Here is a 20,113-nt window from a genome sequence, read left to right as displayed (position 1 = left end):
GTTTGTCAAGCAAACAGCCTAATTCCGTGACACCACCCTCCGATCCACAATGTCTTCAGGAAGTATTTTTCACAGAAAAGCAAGTGCTAAATTTGGTGTTGTTTACGATGCAGAAGGAAAGGAAGTGGAAGTAAGAGCTTGATTGTGTTTTTGTGTAACAGTAGATTAAATTGTATTTTGAGAAAGAGTCCAGAAGAGGCCTATGCCCCTAGCTACTGTAGTAGGCTAGCCTAGCTGATGATAAGCCTAGTCTACTAGGCCTCTAGGCCTAGGTAGGGGCTACACACTACTACTAGGCCTAGCCTACTTCCTAAACCTATCTACCAGCCTACTGCAGGCTAGCCTAAAGGTATGTAGGCCTATATAGCCAGCCTGTAGACCATAGAGCAAAATGAAAGGCATTTATTTGCATCCAAACTGATTTTAAATGAAATCTGTAACCATAACCGTCCATACATATTACAGTACATCATAGGCCCCTACATGCCAAGGGAACCAGTCAACTCGCCCCCTAGGAAACTCGCCCCTTGCAAACTCACCCCTTGACAGCCAACAAACTCGCCCATAGCCTTTTTCTGTCGTCAAATCAAAAAAATAATAATAATTAAATAATAATATAATTTGCCTATCCAAATAACGTTATTTTGACTGCCAATCCTATTGTTTTCAGCTAAAAGCACATTCGTGACCACACTAAGCAATACAAACTTTCCCTGTGGACTTACAAGGTGTAGTTTTTATCGTTTGTTGCAATATATATTTTGATTGCATGTTAATTAATGCAATTAATGCTTAAATTAAATGGAGATTTATGGAAAAAGTATAGTCACTAGATAGTTTGTCATTTATCGTATTGTTCTGATCATGTTTATAATACTGTAGGCCTACATACTGTATAAATAAATGAAAATATACTGAATGATATATGATAAATGAAAATAAAGGAAATATATAGTATTATTAGGCTTATTTATTTTTCATATTTATATTTTCCATATAAAATGATCAATATATTTATAATAGTTATTCTTAAGCCCGACAAAATCACTCACTTGCTGGCTATTTATATAGTAGTTGCATTTAACTAAAGTATAATTCCTGGAAAGAAACATTCCCACAAGATTCTTACAGTATTCTCTTTAGGTGAAGCAGACACGAAGTTTGTATTTTCTTGTTTGTTTGCATATTCTGAGTTTTATAAAATACACAAATAATGGAAATACAATAAAATATAGTTTTAATATAATTAAAGTATATGGCCGTTTCACGGTTTTCGGGCTTCATTTTAAAGCTGGAAAAATCACTACTTTGGAAGCCTGTACCAGTTGTCTGGTAACTAATTAAAAAATCATGAAGAAACTCCCACAACCAACTTGGTTCCCATGGTACTCTTCAGGGTGAGCATACATTCTTTGTACGCCGACTTCAGAAATGTTGGCGCATTACTGGTCAGATGCTAAAAACACAATCTATTTTTAGGTGCAAACACGTGCGATGGCAGTGAATGTGTCACGTTTTTTCACCAACTTCGTATCATCTGCTATCTGCTAATCATCATAATTATTATACTTGCTGTACAATTGTATAAGTACAGTATATTGTAACGATTTGTATTATTTAGATGGTTATTTTCACATGTCTTTTTTCACCCTAGTAGGCCTGTATGCAAAACACATCTCAAATTTAACGAATTATTTTGACAATAAAGAGTATATCGCATCGTATCGATACACATATACAGTAAATAGAAATATAGTAAAATATAGTTTTAATGAAATATATAAATACATAACTAGCTACTGTATAAAGAGAATCGAAAAGAAACGCTATTTTTAGGCAAATGCATGGGATGTCAGTAAAGGTGCAGTGTGCAACAGTAGCATTATTGTGTACAGTAGTATATTTCAAAGTAGGCCTACAATGAATTTAACAATTAAATCAATACCGTAACTACACGCATAGACCTTTATTATGAATAAACTTATTCAGAAGTTGATAAATATATGAATGTACTGTAAACTTGACTTTTCATTTCTGGGAACTGCTAGAAGAAAAAGAACATTATTTTTCAAAAGAACACTACATACTGTACTGAAAAACATGCTAATAATATATTCATATTATTGTAATAAAAATTTCTGAAACAATAAAAATTGTAAAAAACTTATAATAATCAACTGAAAAGATACAAAAATGTATTATGTCAAGCATCGTAAAAAATTAATAATTAATAATAAAATAAAATACAATACAAATCTTTCTTTATTCTGGAAAGCTCATTTCAATACAATTGCTGTACTGGTATCTCAAGAGGTCCAGATTAAGTAAAAAAACAAAATAAGAGATTAAAGAAAAAAAGAGGTAAAAACAATAAAAATACAATGCACCAATGAAATTAAAAGGTTTAAAAATCAACATAATTAATATTTTGGAAATGTTTACCAACATCAACTGGAAGGTCATTCCAGAGCATTGATGCTCGGTATCGGAAGGTTCTCTTCCGATGAGTGTTTTCACTTCATTCAATAAAATTAATACTATTACTAAGTATAACAGAAAGTATAGAATTTACGGTACATTTCACCCACCTAGGTACCTCCTACATAACAGAAAGGCTATGGGCGAGTTTGTTAGTGGGCGAGTTTGTTAGGGGAAGAGTTTGATAGGGGGCGACTGTGTATAGTCGGTGGGACAAGTTTGCTAGGGGGAAAGTTTGTTGGGGGCGAGTTTGTTAGGGGGTTTGTTGGGGGGGGGGTTTGTTGGGGGGCGAGTTTGTTAGGGGGTGACTGTGTACAGTCAGGGGGAAAGTTTGTTAGGGGGAGAGTTTGTAAGGAGCGAGTTTGTAGGGGCCGAGTTTGTTAAGGGGCCAGTTTGTAAGGGGCCAGTTTGTAAGCGGGCGAGATTGCAAGGGGCCAGTTTGCTAGGGGGCGAGTTGACTGGCATCCCATGCCAACACTCCCGTTTTGGACGGGAAACTACCGTTTTGGTGACAATACCAATGCCAGAGGCCAGCTAACTAAATTGTACAAGTAAATAGTTTTTGAATGAATTTGAGGGAAGTGTTGTAGGCCTATTGTTTGTTTGTTCGGAAAAGTGGTGACTTCCGGAAGAATCCCCCGACACATGGGCGACTTCAGACCTCTGCATTGGCTGCCTTTATTTTACAATGCCTTATTTTTTTATGCATTTATTTACTATCACTGCAGCACAGAGGCCTAAGGTAGATGGATTAGTACTGTATTTTAAATCTTGGCCACTTTTAATACGGTATTCAAACCAACATTTCCAATCTTCTATTCAGGTGGAAACAAGAGAAGATGAAGAACAAAATGTGAAATTGCAGGAAACAGTTGACCTGTTGCTAGCAGCAGGCTATTTCAGGGCAAGGATAAAAGGCCTGTCACCATTTGACAAGGTAGGTAAACTTACTCTTTTACTTTTTTACTTTGTATGTCTAAAACACGTAGCAAACAGATTAATTTAAATAGTATGTTAAATGATAATCTATAAAATATACCTAGTGTGTCAATTTTTTGTTCGTTTTTAATGATGTGCATGTGTTTTTCATTACTAACTCTGTTTTTTTTTTTTTTTTTCAGATAGTTGGCGGTATGACTTGGTGTATAACAACTTGTAATTTTGATATAGATGTAGATTTACTGTTTCAAGAGAACTCAACGATTGGTCAGAAAATGTAAGTGCTATATAATTCCAATGTTAGATATATGTATTTTAGTCTTCGACAAGAAATTACAAAGAGTTTCAGCAGTGGCGTATCTAGGAGGTGCGCGGGGTTGCATAAAAAAAATTACTCAAGTCTCCCCCTCCGAGTCATCCGGAAATCACGGTCAAGTAGTTAAAAATCATTTTGCGAATTAGCGCCCCTCTTAACTGATCATCAAGCCCCACTTCACCTTCACGCCCCCTATCAGTACCCCCATTTCAAGACTTCTAGATATGCCACTTAGTTTCTGGGGTCCCAAGAATTAATTTTCGGAAGATCTGTTTAAACAAGCTTTTAAAACTCAAAGTTTGTTTTGCTACTTATGGTGATACCAAGCAACACTGACCTCCATGAGACAAATAATAATATGGGTGCACAATATTCATAGTGTAATACTTTTGTAACTTTCATTAAGTATATGTTTAATTATATTTATCGCGACATATAAAGTTAAGATCCCTTAATGTGAACTGGTGCTTATAATTTCAGCAATATTTGTACAGTAATACAACTCACTGTACTGTATTAATTAATTCTAACTTACTTGTCTTGTATATTGTTTCTATTTACGGGTTCTAATAATACAGTATGTTATTATTATATGTATTTTTATATGTCTTTAATATTTTTGTAACCTTGCAATGAAATGTTTGCCACATAGTATTTCCATTTTTGGACAATAAATGAAATCTTGAATCCCATAACTTCCAGGAGTCTTTGGGATTCCTGGTGTTTAGAAGATAAATTATTCCCAGCAGATAAATGAGAAACAACTGTAATTCATAAACCAAACTGTAATTTATAAATTTTCTGTCAAGACATTGTAAATCATTAAAAAAAAACCCAAAATACCATTTTTATTTGCCAATTTTTAGTGCTTTGACCGAAAAGATTGTAGCAGTTCTACCAAGGATGAAGTGTCCACATCGATTAGAGCCCCATCAAATACAAGGCTTGGATTTCATCCACATTTTCCCAGTTGTTCAAGTAAGTCTGAGATTTATTCAACATTTATCAATTATTCAGGTGTGAATCTAAATATTTATCCACATGTTTTCCAATTGATAATTTAAGCGATTGATTTCCAATTATGACATGTTTTCTCAAGGTGTAAATATTGAAATGATTAGTAAATAAATATTTTTTTCAAGGCTATTGGTGATTTTTATTTTTTAGTGGTTAGTGAAACGTGCTATTGAAACTAGGGAAGAGATGGGAGACCAAATCAGATCTTTTTCAGTTTCTCAATTCAACAAGATTCACAAAACACCAGAGGTATTTATTATCATTGTTGTATATAATCCATATCAAGCAATATCCAATGTATATGCAAATACACAAGATGGAAACTCACACACAACACACTATTGTATAGCACTTGACATCAAATTACAACATTTTACAGCAATAATAAATTACAAAAAGCACATAATTGTAAATTGCAGCATTACTGTACTTACCTAATCATAAAATTTTTATAAAATGTATTCCAATTCAATTAAAATAATTACATATAAATTAAAATTTTTTGAGGGTGATACCTATCAATTAACAGACTGAGTTTTAAAACATTTTTGAAGGATGTTGAATTTGCTGATAGTAAGGAGAAAGCAATGGTGACCGTGTTGTCAATGGGGGATGTGTACAAACCACAGCGTCGATATCGCCGCTCCAATCTCAAGCGACTAAATGATGAAGAGCTGAGGGTTCAATCTACACTGCTGGAATATGGACGGTAACCAAATATTTAAACATTTTAGCTTTCTTAATCTTATTCTTCCTGCGAGGCCTATGCAAGATTTTGATATTGTTCTTACCTATGTTCTTCATGTGTTTAAGTTGTCGTCGTCGTTGTTCATAAGTCCATTTGGTTTCAAACTTGGCAGAATGCAAAATGGTAATAAGATGCTTTTGGTATGTGTGTGAATATGTTTAATGCTTATTGGCATAATTAATATTTCACTGAAACCAGAGGATCCACTAATTAGTCTTAAATAAAACAAAAAGACAGTAACTCCGAAAAGAGACAGACATTTTGAGATTCAAAGATTCGATTTATTTGATCATTTTCAAGAATACTGATGAGAAAATCTCATCCATCCATATATGTTTGCAATATTTACAGAATTATAACAGACAAGGGCGTCGATCCGTGGCTGAAAGTTGGGGGACGAGATGAAATATAAAGCCTTGGGCCGTAGGCCCAAGCAATGGTTGGGGACCAGGGGGCAAAGCTTCAGAAGCTCTGGCACATATAGCCTTTTAATTGATTTTAAGCAATGCAATTAACATTTATTTCCATACGAAATTTTCAAAATATCCAGTGGCGGATCCAGTAATTTGAAATATAGCTGGGCCCAGAGAGGGACTTTTACAGATGGAGAGTGTAGACCACCTCAGCCCCACCATGGTTAGGGCTTAAGTAAGAAAATTTATGATTATGGCACCTCCAGTTGGTCGGAAATGGCACTCTCAGACTGAATTTGAATATAATTTTGGTTTTTCTCCGCTTTTAAATTTCAAAAAAAAAAATAGTGATGGTGGGCCGACTGGGCCCCTTGAATCTGCCACTAAAATACTCATCATTAAAAGTTTTTAAAATTATCCTTTTTAGTCATAATTATGCCCGCTTATATATTTCGTGCAAACTAACATTCATAAAAATAATGATTTATTATCTACTGATTAGCTTATAACATATTCAAAAATGAAAAACAAATAAGATAAACTTAAAACAGTCATTAATTTAGTCTTGTACAGTACTTTTAAAATCAATCAAGATTTTTGAATTTCACTTTTGTGTAAGTAATATTGCGATAAATTATTGTGAGTGGAAATAATATCGTCTAATTTACGATCAAACAGGACTAGGGAGATAGGGAGCACACAAAACATTAGTTAGCATTTTGATTTCACAAACATAAAGTTGATTTACTTAATTTATCATTATCAGTGGCGGCTCCAGGAAAGCAAGTTAGAGGGGGACAGGGAGGGACTTGCACTTTGGGAAAGTAGATCACCTCAGCCCCACCATGGTTGGGGCTGAGGAAAGAAAATTTATGATTATGACACCTAGATTGCTGGAAATGGCACTCTCAGACCTAAATTCTAATTATAATTTTCCTTTGTTTTTTTTTTTTCATTTTTTAAAAATAATTTTGAAAAAATTAGGGTCGGCTCGGTCCCACTTGAATCTGCTACTGATTATTATCAACGATTATTGTCAACGTAACACTGGAGTTTGTAAACTTTTGGTAGGCTTATCACTTAATCGAAATAGGTAAACATCATATCCGTGTTAAAGGCTGAAATTAGAAAAAAACAGTAATCCTATGCATGTAGATAATATTAAACACTAGTATATACATATGGGTCATAATAATATACAAAATGAATAAATCGTTTGTAGTAGAAATTGTGCACTTTTGAATTTGTAAAAATATTGGCCTAATAAGGATGCATGCTTCCAATTTTAACAACGTTCAGTACATTGTTTTCACAATAAATTTAGCCTCTGATAGTCGTTGCACCCATAAAATCGATCTAGTGGGTTTCTGAGCTGGTTTAATGTTTAAACAATTGCGTTTTTACTTGGTTTTGGTCCGGAAAATACGTACCGCACTTAGAAAAGTGAACAGACAAAATTCATTAGTCATGCGTAATTGTTATTCTTTCCATTCACTTTTAAAAGTGGGGTTTTCATTATAGAAGATTAGTGAAAAGTGGGAGGGGGGGAAAATCGATATGATGTCCCCCCACTTTGAAAAATGGGGGGACGCGTCCCCCTGTCCCCCTGATCGACGCTCATGATAACAGAAAGCAAATAATCCGACTAATCAGATTAAAATCAAAGTTATAACTAGCCAATTAAAAACGAGGTAATTAAAAATGAGGTGCGTCTTATATTAAGTATATCACTTGTTATTGTGAATAAACAATGAATAATCAACAATTGTATAGGAGCCTGGGAATATTTCACTATTCGGGTAATTAGACTAGTGGCCATGATAACTTAAGTTTGGTAAGTGTGATTGGTTTCAAACTTGTCAGAATGCATGATGGTAATAAGAAGGCGGAGCGTATGGTATTTGGTACGTCTGAATATGCTAATTGCTCATTTGCATAATTAATATTTTACTAACCAAGTAATTTAGGCTAGTTCCCATAACTAAAGTTTGGTAAGTCCGATTGTTTTCAAACTTGGAAGAATGAAAGATGGTAATAAGAAGACAACCTATGGTTTTTTGGTATGTGTGTTATATGGTAATTGTTCATTTGCATATTTCACTTAGGCTAACTAAAGTTTTGTATCTCCTATTTATCAATTTTCTGAGAAAAGTCAAACTGTGGGGAGGCTACCGTAAATGCTTGAATAAGTTCTGCTCTTGATGAAGTGCCGCTCTCGAATTAGCGCTGCACCAAATGTGATTTTTTTTTGCTGAGCATTGATCTAGAATAAGTGCCACAGCGTTTAATTTTGAGTGAATAAGCGCCTGTGTGCAATGCAAACTCTTTCAGAAATAGGGTAATAAATACAATGTATACAGCGTTCAAATGAATACATAACACAATGAAGACACAAGCATATCTTTATAAACATTTATTTACGATGATATAGGGTCTATGATTAGCCTACCAAGCTATGAGAATACGTGATATTGGTAACATAGGAACAATGGAAAGTGCCACGCCAATATTGTTGTAATAAGCGCTGCTCTTAAATAAGCGCAGCACTGAAGCCTCAAAAATTTTTATAAGCCCCGCGGCGCTTATTCGAGCATTTACAGTATACTTTTACCACGCAGCGTAAAAGGAGCATTTCTAGTTTATGTGTCACTTATTTGCATGGATACAAGTTTTTTTTTATATTGTGTTTATTAAAGACGTTATGGTGTAGGACGCAGTGTGAAGTCTGAAAGTGAAAAAGAGAAAGAAGCAATAAAGCAAAAAGCGCTTGCAGCTGGATTAACAAAGCAACGTTCTGATACAATGGACAGTGAAGAAGAGAGAGCCGCTGATGAAAAACGCATTAAAGCATTAATGAGTGAAATGTCATCAATGGAAGGAGATGAGGTACTAGTATATATAAATGCAGTGCATCCTCCAAATTGAGTCCTCTTTAATTCAAGACCACTTTTTCAAAGAACAATCTTTATTCTTGTTTTACACAAAGCTAATACTCTTATTGGTGACTAAACCCCGGCACACCCCAAATTGTCAGGTCCCAAAGGTGTTCTCAAATTGGAAGGCGAACTGTTCACCCTCCAGTTCTAGACCACTTAGGAGCCTGAAAATTTAGGGTGGTCTCATTGTTCGGTCTCCACTTAGAGGGTTACCTTTGTGTTCAAATATTAATGATTGTTATTTGGTTCTTTGAAAGGTTTGTCTGGAAGTACAGTGGTCTCGAATAAATATTATAATTAATAGTAATCAATATTTTTAATTCATTTTCAATTTCATTTGTTAAGCATTTCTCTCAATCGATGTATTTCTGCACATATTTCTTACATATCATGTATTTTTGCTAACTATAGAAGTGTATGTGAGGTAGTGTGGACCCTGGCACCACCCGGAATCACTGAAAGATGTTTGGTGATGTAAAATTGAGATTGTGATTTGTGATTGATTGACTAATTTATCGATGAAGTGAATTTGATTGGTTGATTGATTGGTTGACTGATTTAAGTATGATATCCTATCACTGAGTGTGACTGGGTGAGTGAATACATAATTGAACCAGTGATAAAATAATTGATGGTTGATGAAGTGAATTTGATTGGTTGGTTGGATTGATTGATTGATTGATTGATTGATTGATTGGTTGACTGGTTTAAGTATGATGTCCTATCACTGAGTGTGACTGGGTTAGTAAATACATAATTGAATAAGTGATTGAAAATGATTGATGGTTGATGAAGTGAATTTGGTTGGTTGGATTGATTGATTGATTGGTTGACTGGTTTAAGTATGATGTCCTATCACTGAGTGTGACTGGGTGAGTGAATACATAGTTGAACCAGTGATTGAAAGTTATTGATGGTTGATGAAGTGAATTTGATTGGTTGACTGATTGATTGGCTGACTGATTTAAGTATGATATCGTTTGACTGAGTGTGATTGGTTGGGTGAGTGAATACATAATTGAACCAGTGATTGATGGTTTGACTGATTAATTGATAAAGTGAATTTTGATTGATAAAGTGAGTTTTATATTGATAGATGTGTATAAGAGACAGATGACAGCCAGTCTGATATTCGAATTGTTTACATACTCAACAGTGTGGTTTGTAAATTACTGTTGACATCTTCCATTATACAATGCTCTTTTAAATATTTAAGACATATGTTACACATTTTAACAGACGATTGCAAAACATTCAGAGATGCAACAGTCGTATGACGCTACTCAGACTCGCTTACAGGAAGTTAAAGAGTTCACAGACAAACTCGATAATGAAATGAATAAACTGGAACAAGTGGAGACTGAAGAAAATAAAAAGTGAGCTCTATTTTATATTCTACTGAGAACATACTAACCAGTTTACTACCTTACCAAACTAACTAAAGTAACTAGATAATTAACTAGGTAACTACGTAGCTAGCTAACTAAAGTAATGAGCTAACTCAGTGGCCTAACCTAAATGGCTCATGTGTGCATACAAAACAAAAAAAAGAAAACAAAATCAAACAGTAACATTTTGTAAAATGTGCAGTAATCATTAAAATGCAGTGAGCCAGATCTTAAATTGCTATAAGTAATATTCCAATTTACAATAATTTAAAGAAATTTTTTATTAATTAAACAACTTTTTTTTTACTCTAAATAATAATAATAACAAGAGCACTCGGTAGAGAGCATATCTCCACACACTGCAAATCCCTTTCTAAAAAATACATCTCCCAAAATATGTTCCTAATTTATTCAACCACTACCACCCCAACTCATTTCGCTCCGCTGCTCTTCAAAAACGCACAGCAACTCGCCCAAACACCTTTTATTTCAAAGAGGGGCACTATTTCCACTTTTATACTGGGTTTTTGTGGACTCTTTTAGAGTGGGCATTTACAGATTTTGTAATCCTAAATGATTTCACCAAAAATTTTCTCTACACGAGTTACGTTTTGAACACAGAATCCAAGCAACATATAGTATTGAAATATTTTATTTTCAACTACTGACACTGTAAAAAATGTGACAACCCACTTACTTTCCAACCACCACCTACTCAAAAAAAATACAGTAACCTGGCTTCCCGGAAACAACTTTTATTGTATTAGTTGTATACCTGCCAATTCCTTACTTCTCGTTAAACACACTGGAACATTTTTCTTTTATAGTTGACAAAAAATACATGCCAAGTATTGGTGTTGCAATAGAAATATTATGCAAATAGTCAAATTAATAATAAATATGGAATATTAATTCTTAGCGTTACATGTTTAAATATAAAGTCACAACATTTAATAATTTCTTCCTTGCATTAACATTGTTAAACTTTCGCAAAACTTTCATTCAGATCAGTTGATCAGTTTTTGAAATATCTTGTCTAGGATGTTTTCATTTAAATGGTCCTCATATTCACACCCTACTCTGGGTCATCACCAAAAATTAATCACCTCATCCTTGGGTTATACTGAACACCACATGTAACTTTCACTTAGATCTGTGCAGCCGTTTTTGAGATATTTTGAGCACAACATATACACACCCACACACACACACAAAAATACCAAAACGCCTTACACACACACACAAACGTACACGACTGCAAACGTATCTCCTGGCAGAGATAATAATCAGTTTTTATATGGCACGAATTACAATTAAGTCTCAAAGCGCTATAGCTCTTCTTAATAAAAAGGTGACTTACTCATCATTTATTATGTTTCCTTGTTTATATTGATTTGTTTATGAGATGCATTTGGGAACATACTGAGCATCACTCATATTATCTCCTGTCACAAAAATGCCATCGGAATAATTTGTTTGTCATTTAAAATGAAATTCAGACATACAAAACTTTGTCTTTTCATTCTGCAGCGTTCTGCAAAAGTTGCGTTCCTTAGTTGCAATGAATGAGAGTCTCAAACAACAGGAGCAACAGTTTAGAGCTCATTGCAAGGTAAGGTGTCAATAATTTCAGATACTTTTCGATAATACTAGGGAGCTTATTGCACTAAGAAGTCATCGGCGCATGTGAGAACGTTGAGTTCTCTTCATGGATTCTAGCATGCAATTTGGCCAAATTTACGTTGTTCACGCATGAGTGAATCTGTTCTAGCATCGCATCATCTTGCAAATCGAAAGCTGCCTATTGCCTATTACTTGTTTGATCCAATGACCGGGGTAGTAATGTGGAGTGTTTAGAAGCTTTATGCATGAAGCGCTATATAAGATATTATTATTATTATTTTCCAGATTGTAAAGACATTGTTTCAAATCTGGGGTCACAAAGATAATTTGTAAGGTTGCCTGACATGATCAAAATCTGCATCTGTCAGGTACTGGGATACGTTAGTAACAGGCACATTAATATAATTACTAGCTGGGTTTGCTTTGTGTAATACCACCAGGCACGGCATGTTGAATGTTTGAGCCACAGCCGTTCTATTAAACTGCTTCTATGCACATGTGAGTACTACACATTTGCCAGCAAAATCATTCCAGATAATTCTGCAGATAATTGCAGAGAAATATTTGGCAGGTGGCCAACCATAAATCAATTTTAGGTACTCATGAAATACTGTCTAACAAATATATATCAAATATATCATGGCTTTTGGTGAATTGCCTCTTTTATAATAATTGTATGTAACCGATTCTACTTTTATACTATTGGACTTGATAAACCATCTGCTGAAACGATTAACTTTATTTATTATCGGCTCCAGCAAAGCCTGCTTTTCTTCTCCAGAATATTCTCCAGGAATTATTATCCTGACTTTGTATTAAAAGTTGACTGGTTTATTTTTTCAGGAGGAAATGGCAAGGTTGAAGAAAAATATAGAAGACCTGAAAGGTGGAGTTGAGGGAGACGAATCAGAAGAAGGAGAAAGGGTTAGACTGATTGAAAAACAATTCCAGGCGGATAAAGAAAAACTTCAGAAGATCAGGCTTCTCCTTGTAAGATACTTTGCTAAATTTTGTGTAGTGCAGTCGATTCCCAAATAGATAATTTATGAAATTATTTAACTGAATGAATGAATGAATGAATGGAAAAACAAAGCACCAACGAATAACGAACAAACGTTTTTGTTATGACCGCAAGAGTATCTCATACCATCTTTACGAAATAATTGCAATAGTCTGTAGTCATACAGACTTCATTATTTGGATGTGAAGAAGCTTCAGCTGCATCTTAACATCCCATCTTATCACACTGACCCCCAGACATCAGCATAATAACCTAGTATTTCATTCCCTTCCTGAGGTTCCCATTACCCAATTTGTTTTTCACTTACAAGACCTTTCTTAAAGGGGGCTCTAGGTTTAAAATTTCTTTTAAAATATATATAGAACAGTCAGTTTGCACCTTGAAGATAAGATTTTCACAGGCTTTTAAAGTGCAGTAGTGCAGAACGAGCACTGCAGTGTTGGCATTACTCAAATTACACATTGTATTAACATAGGAAAATTCCTAAAATTGACTAACTTTCAAAGGCTCACATTTGATAACCGCTGAAGAAACACATTCATTTTATCAATTCTTAAGTTAATTTATCTGATATTTTCATTTATAAGGGTTTCATTATTTTTTTTAAATACCTCATTTTTATATTAAATTAGAGTAGAACCCACTTTGTGTTCGAGTAATTATTCAGCAATCTGGGGAGTCAGTCACATGGTTCAATCGTTCTGGGCAATCTGAAATTCTCAACTGCCAACTGGGAAAACACATCGCGGGGAAATAACTTGGCTGTTTTCGTTTCTAAATAGGAACATAGGATGTTGTTTCTGAATCAGTACATATAAATGTAAAAAAGGCAAGAGAGAAAGGCAGTAAATGCATAAGCCTACAGTATATATGTTTGAGCAAAATGGAATTCCAACTTACAAATTAAGGTTCTGTTGCCTAGGTAGCAAACATCTGTACTGTATGGGAGAGGGATTGGGGCTACTGATGTACTGTGTAGCGGGGGACGATGCGGCATAATGAGACTAGGCCCAGGCCTAACTAGACAGTGCAATAATATATGATATAAAGTACACTTTCGAAAGAAATAAATTAAAATAAGAAAAAAAAAAACAAATAACTAAGAATAATTCAGTTGCAGAGGTACCTTGTTTACGTATTATACAATGCTAACAATGCGGCTCTTGTAGCCCTAGCTAGGGCAAGGCATCCATGTGCAAAGCAGTGGTGTTTGTTTATCCATGAAAAAAGCATGCCGGGAAAGTTTATCTAACCAGGAAAAGGTGTCGTAATCTAGCTTATGATGTATGCATACTAACTATATTGTGAGTGTGACGTCACCAAAAAATGAATATATTCTATTATAACCAAAATATTAATAACTACAAGGTTTCTGGGCGTAAATTCCCTTAATACCAATTAAGGATTGCACAATTACCTTGCCATTCAAATTACAGCTCCCACTGACGTCTCGGTCGAGAAATACGGGTAGCTGAAGTTTTTCTCGCAAATATGACTACGAAACCATATCAAAATTTCACGTTCCACTTTTGACCCCGAGTTGTGCTTCGCACTCGCCGCTGAGGGTGGCGTTCCGGTATCCCTGCGTCTAGGCTACCCCTTAGTTCAGTTTGCACAGCAGTAGATATTATAGATCTCGAGAGATAACCACCATCTACAGGGGTATTTTCAGTTGCAGATCTAGGGACCAGGGAGGGACTTTAGCAGATAGAGGGTCTAAACCAGGGGGGTTGGGGTGCGGGCTGGCTAGCACCCCCAGCCTGAATCCGTCACTGATTTTAACATAAGAATTTGACTGTTGCTTCTGGCTCGTTTGCTCAGCACACATTAAAATATATCGTGAAGCCAGGACAGGCAGGATGGAATCATGAATATTAATGAGTTCTCTTGTAAAATTTTCAAGATGCTGAAAAACATGTTTTTCCTCAACACAACTGCGATGTTAAATTTCATTCCTACTATTCTTCCTAAAACTATTTTAACCCAATTTATTTCATTTACTAATCATAATATAATAAATAAATGATATATGGGGAGAAATTTCACACCCAAAGTTCCCCTTTAATGATTCCTTTACTAAATGTCTACTTTATTCATGACATCTGTAGACTGTCACTCTTTGATCCACTTTCCACCAATACTTGCCAACTGAAGTCAAACATACATGCTGTAGGTTTGTCTTTCCCCTTTTTCTCATCTGTTATATTTATCTATTCAATTGGACACTTGCTGAGGCACATATAATCTAAATATCATGCATTTATAGGAAAAAAATTGACATCAATTACATGTCACTGAAAGGAAACAGGGAGGGAAATTAGAATTTGGCCACAAATATAGTGTCTCATGGGTCAATCTAAGTAAGGTACAGGTTCATGTTGCTAAAAATAACCTAAAATAATGCCAAAGGCCAACAACAAAAAAACAAAATTATTATTGAATCAAATAAAGATGTTTCAATGGTAAATGTTGAGTTCACTTCTATTGATTGATTGCTTTATTTGGTATTAAAAAAAATTGCACTTATCCCATAAATGTCAGTGGAGTCCTTAACAAATAGTGCAAAATTATTTAAAGTGCAGATGCTCTACCTACCAAGTATAGTAAATTGACAAAATATATTGATTAGATTGAGCTCTATTTCTGTATATATATGTATTTATTAAAATTTTTAAAAATTAAACAAACTGTTGTGGCCTAAGCACTGAGACATTTTAGAACCTGGGTCAGCTTGTCAAGTTTTTTTTTTCAACTATTATCAAAGATACTAGAAACACAAGATAGAACTCTCGCATAGCAAAAATGAAGCAGATATACTGTGCATAACATCTTTTGGCGGCCTTCTGTTTCCAATAATGGCAATTTACGCGAGTTTATCCAGACCAGATCCAGATGTACACAGCGACTTTCTGTTTCAAGTAGATCCAGTTGTACATGGCGCCCTTCTCTGTCTGCTTATGATGGAAACTTTAAGCAGCAAGTTATTTATGTATTCACTGTGAACTAAGTTTGGCAGAAGTTTTTTAGATCCAGCCGTACGCGGCGCCCCATTGTTGTATTCCCACCATGCATTTTGGTAATACAGTTTTTTTTTTTGTGGAGAACTCTATCTTGTGTTTCTAGTATCTTTTCTATGTAAAGCTGTGGATTTAATGACTCATCGAATGCATTTTGGCTGGTAAAATATAACTGCTGGCCTAAAATTCTTAGAAAAACATATAATTTAACGATTTTCGAAGTTTTTGTAAATAAGTAAAATACTGAATGGTATGTCTCATTGAAAGAACTTATTTAATTTTGGTTTTACCAAATTTCGCAACAGACAGGATGGTAACATATTAACATATAAGTAAGGAATTTGCTATTCACAGGCCCGCAAGAACCGGGAAATTGCTAATCTACAACGAAAGATTGATGAAGTGCCCTCTAGAGCTGAACTAACTCAGTACCAGAGGAGGTTCATTGAACTCTACAAACAAAGTAAGTTTCCACCAGAATCAAATCTGTTATTAATATCCTTTTCTAATGTTATTTATCGTGGTTTCAAAAGCTGTTATTAATATTCTTTTCTAATGTTATTTATTGCAGTTTCAAAAGCTGTTATTAATATTCTTTCTGTTTCAATTTGATATATTTTTGTGAAATTTACCTGTTTATAAAACCATTTTTCAAGTTTATAATTACATATTTGCACACGTAGTTTACAAGCATTGATTCTTTCAGTGTCTTCAACTCATAAGGAAACAAAGCAGTTTTACACTTTATACAACACTTTGGATGACACTAAGTTGTATCTGGAGAAGGAGGTTGAGCTTCTGAACTCTATACACGATAACTTTAAAGTGTAAGTTTTTATGACTATGCCATTAGCCTGACTACAAGTCTTTTGCAAAAAGTCCTTTCGTATCCTCAATTGACCATGACTGTGTCAAATTTCAAGTTACAGGAACAAACATTCATAAAGCTTAACATATTGTATGCATTATTTTTTAACAATTGTTAATGTTCACATATGTGGCAAAGACAAGCCAAACCAGTCACTTGTTGCGAAAATCGTATTTTAGTTATTAATACAGTGCTCAACAGTAAAACGAGTGAGAGCTATAAAATGATAAATGAATCATTTAAATCCGACATTTTGTTGAAGTAAGAAAAGTTAAACTCACAGCAGCAGAAAAACATTTGAGAAATCAGCCTTCAAAGTTTATGATTTTGGGCATTTTTCAGGCAGAAACCAAATCGTTAAAAATTGTTTTTTTAACATTGAAAATGGGGAAAATAACAGCATACATGATACATAGATATATAAAGGTTTAGTTTAGTGTCATAAAAAATATTTCAACAATTTTGAGTTTCCAGCATGTTTTTGCCCCTATCTCTGAAACAGGATTTGAGACGAGTGAGTGGTTTGGCTTGTCTTTGCCACATATATTGTTTGCCGAATAGTGTAACTAATGTTCAATAACTTTAATAGATATAATTGAGATCAGATGAACATAGGAACCCTCCACCCCACTCGTTTTTAACATGATAATGCCTGCAGATTAATCCTGACAGCCAGCAATTGCTACTAGTTACCAGCTTTTCTTTGGATGTCTTGTGCAATGTAAATTCCATTGATTGATTGATTCAATAGTGCAATGTCTTCAAATGCTGGAAAGGACCAATTCCTAAAACAGTTTGAAGGAATAGTTGAGGGCGTGAAGAACAATCAAGCAAAAGTTGACAAACGACGACAAGAAGAGAAAGCATCTCGAGATCGGCTGAATAAGAACTACTTAGATATGATAGAGAAACAACGACTCTACTTCAAGACCATCAAAGATTTCAAGGAGGTATGGTTATCAAAGCTTAACGTTAACGGATGATGTCATAATTTATTCATCTTGCGTTTGCGGAGTATGTTAATTTCAGGATTTTACATACTCAACATACGTTACGGGTTTGCGCATGCGTATTTCAATTTGTTTACAAAAGGGGCGGAGCTATCGCGTTGCAAGTTGGGTACTAACGTTTAAAGTTAAGGTCAACGCTGTGTGGCGAAAAACTACCTATTTATTAATATTCTCATTTCATTGTAAGATAATAAACTGAATTCTACAGATTTAGACATTAATCCCAATTTGTTTCAAAAATAATACAGAAATGTTTATAAAACATTTTAAAGTATAGTTTTTTGTTATGTTTTGTTGTATTTGAAAATACAACAAATATGTTCACTGTGCCATACAAAATACCCATGACACAAAGTTGTTGGGCTCTTCTATGTATGTATGTTTGCCTATAATCTCTCACTGTTTTAAATATTTATTTGTAAGGAAAACCAGGGACTTCCTTTGGGAAAATCAATAAAGAGGAGGCCATTCCAGTCAAAACTAAACTAGATTATTGTGATTTTTTGGTGTATGTGGTGCTGAGATTCGAGGATTTCAAATACTTAGTCACCCCTTACATGCTGTCAACCATTATTATTTTTTTGTCTTGTCTTGTACACAAGTAATGTTGTTTCAAAACTGAACAAGTGGTTTTCATATTCTCACTAATGTAATTATTGTGTATAATCCGTAAGAATTTCATATCATAAAAGCAATGATTTTTTTGTAAACAATGTTTTTGGTTTTTGTTTTTTTTTTTCTACAAGGAATGTCGAAAAAATGAAATTCTTCTATCAAGACTGGAAGTAAAGTAGAAGCAACTGCTATAGTAGATGGACCAGTCTTCCAACAATTTAACCCTAGTCTTCCAGATTCTCAAGACTTAGTTTTCACCATGTTTTATCATCGGTGAATTGTTTGATCCGATATTATCTTTGTGCCACCAAAGGGCAACAGATTTTTTAACATATTAATTATCATATCAATTAGTATTGATGATTTATATATCGATCATATATTAAATATAATATCGATTTAAATATCGATTAAAATGGTACAAACTTTATCAACCAAACAACCTTTGATTTGTGGTGAGTGCCAATTATGAAAGAAATTTAAGGTGTGCTTAAAATTATTATTTAGTCTCAATAATATATGATAATATATAATGCATGTCTAGATAAATAATGTATTTATCTGTTATTGATTATTTAGTATATTCCACTACTTATCAATATTCCAGTTCAAAAATATGAATGATGTGTATAATTGTACAAGATATATGGAGAATAAATCAGTAAAAAGTGAAATTAGAAATATTAAATTTTATTGGCTCATGTGACATGTACAGAAAGCAAAGCTACTCCATCGGTGGGAATCGTCTTTAAAACATTTGACCATTAATTTTTATTAAATGACTGTTAAATAGTTCTACAGTACTATAAAATGTTATACTTCCATGAAATGACAGTTGACCGAGATTTAGAAGCCAGCGCCAACCTTAAACTTTATTAACCCTGTTTTATACAATATATAACCTGTCATTTACTCGAATAACGAACGTCCTCATAAGGGCATAAGCTGAATTGCCTACAAACCAATCAAAAAGATACCCAAATATATCAAAAGACATGTGTTTGAACACAAGAATAAGACATTCACTTCCTTTACACAATATTTGATAAACATTGTAATCTCATAAGAAAAAGTGAAAAATATAAATCATATAAGTGGGGTTAGTGGGCGTATGCCCCCCCCCCCATTGAAATGTTCGAAGTAAAAAAAAATCATGCTTAAGTAGTTAAAAATCACCATATACCACCTTATTTTGGGAGCTTGCTCACTTAATCGTCGATTGGGGCACTTCAGCTTCTCCCCACACCCCATCAGCCACCTTCCCCACGTTTCAATGCAGCATGGATTGACCAGCAACAAAATTATATTAGCAGTAGCCTAATTATCAGGGATGGCGCCAGTGAGGAGTGGGGGTCGGGGAGAAAAACCACAATTCGGGGGAACTTCAGCTTCTCCCCACAGCCCATCAGCCACCTTCCCCACGTTTCAATGCTGCATGTATTGACCAGCAACAAAATTATATTAGCAGTAGCCTAATTATCAGGAATGGCGCCAGTGGGGAGTGGGGGTCTGGGAGAAAGACCACAATTCGTCTGGGAGAAAAAAATTATGTATTTTCTAGACTGAAAATCGATTAAATAAGCTTTGGAAGCCCTAAATTGTCATATTTTTTGGGGGATTCGCCCCCTAGAACACTTTCGAGAGATTTTGAGCGCGACGCTTGACAACGTTCACTTTTTTTTTCTCGTTGACATTGCCCCTCCCCCACCCACCCCCGCTCGGAT

At 34.5% G+C, this 20,113-nt stretch overlaps 1 protein-coding gene across 1 annotated transcript; it reads left to right on the top strand.

The window, feature by feature from the left end:
* LOC117125519 (coiled-coil domain-containing protein 93-like) lies at positions 1–19,063 on the top strand. Its single transcript, XM_033272034.1, has 14 exons — positions 1–130; positions 3,302–3,415; positions 3,600–3,694; positions 4,600–4,711; positions 4,901–4,999; positions 5,305–5,459; positions 8,608–8,797; positions 10,087–10,223; positions 11,766–11,847; positions 12,702–12,848; positions 16,251–16,359; positions 16,603–16,723; positions 17,516–17,714; positions 18,521–19,063. The coding sequence occupies exons 1-14, from the start codon at positions 50–52 to the stop codon at positions 18,566–18,568; spliced, it is 1,689 nt and encodes a 562-aa protein (XP_033127925.1). The 5' UTR covers positions 1–49; the 3' UTR covers positions 18,569–19,063.
* Positions 19,064–20,113: the final 1,050 nt, after the last annotated feature.

The sequence above is a fragment of the Anneissia japonica genome, unplaced genomic scaffold (genome assembly GCF_011630105.1).
Source record: "Anneissia japonica isolate Jap-2015-1 unplaced genomic scaffold, ASM1163010v1 scaffold466_len1169948_cov191, whole genome shotgun sequence".
Taxonomy (NCBI): domain Eukaryota; kingdom Metazoa; phylum Echinodermata; class Crinoidea; order Comatulida; family Comatulidae; genus Anneissia; species Anneissia japonica.
This window is presented reverse-complemented; position numbering and strand designations above follow the sequence as displayed.

Coding starts and splice junctions, on each gene's coding strand:
- LOC117125519 (XM_033272034.1), top strand. CDS start 50: ATGTCTTCAGGAAGTATTTTTCACAGAAAAGCAAGTGCTAAATTTGGT. Junction 11,848..12,701: donor AGTTTAGAGCTCATTGCAAG/GTAAGGTGTCAA, acceptor TTATTTTTTCAG/GAGGAAATGGCAAGGTTGAA. Junction 16,724..17,515: donor ATACACGATAACTTTAAAGT/GTAAGTTTTTAT, acceptor TTGATTCAATAG/TGCAATGTCTTCAAATGCTG.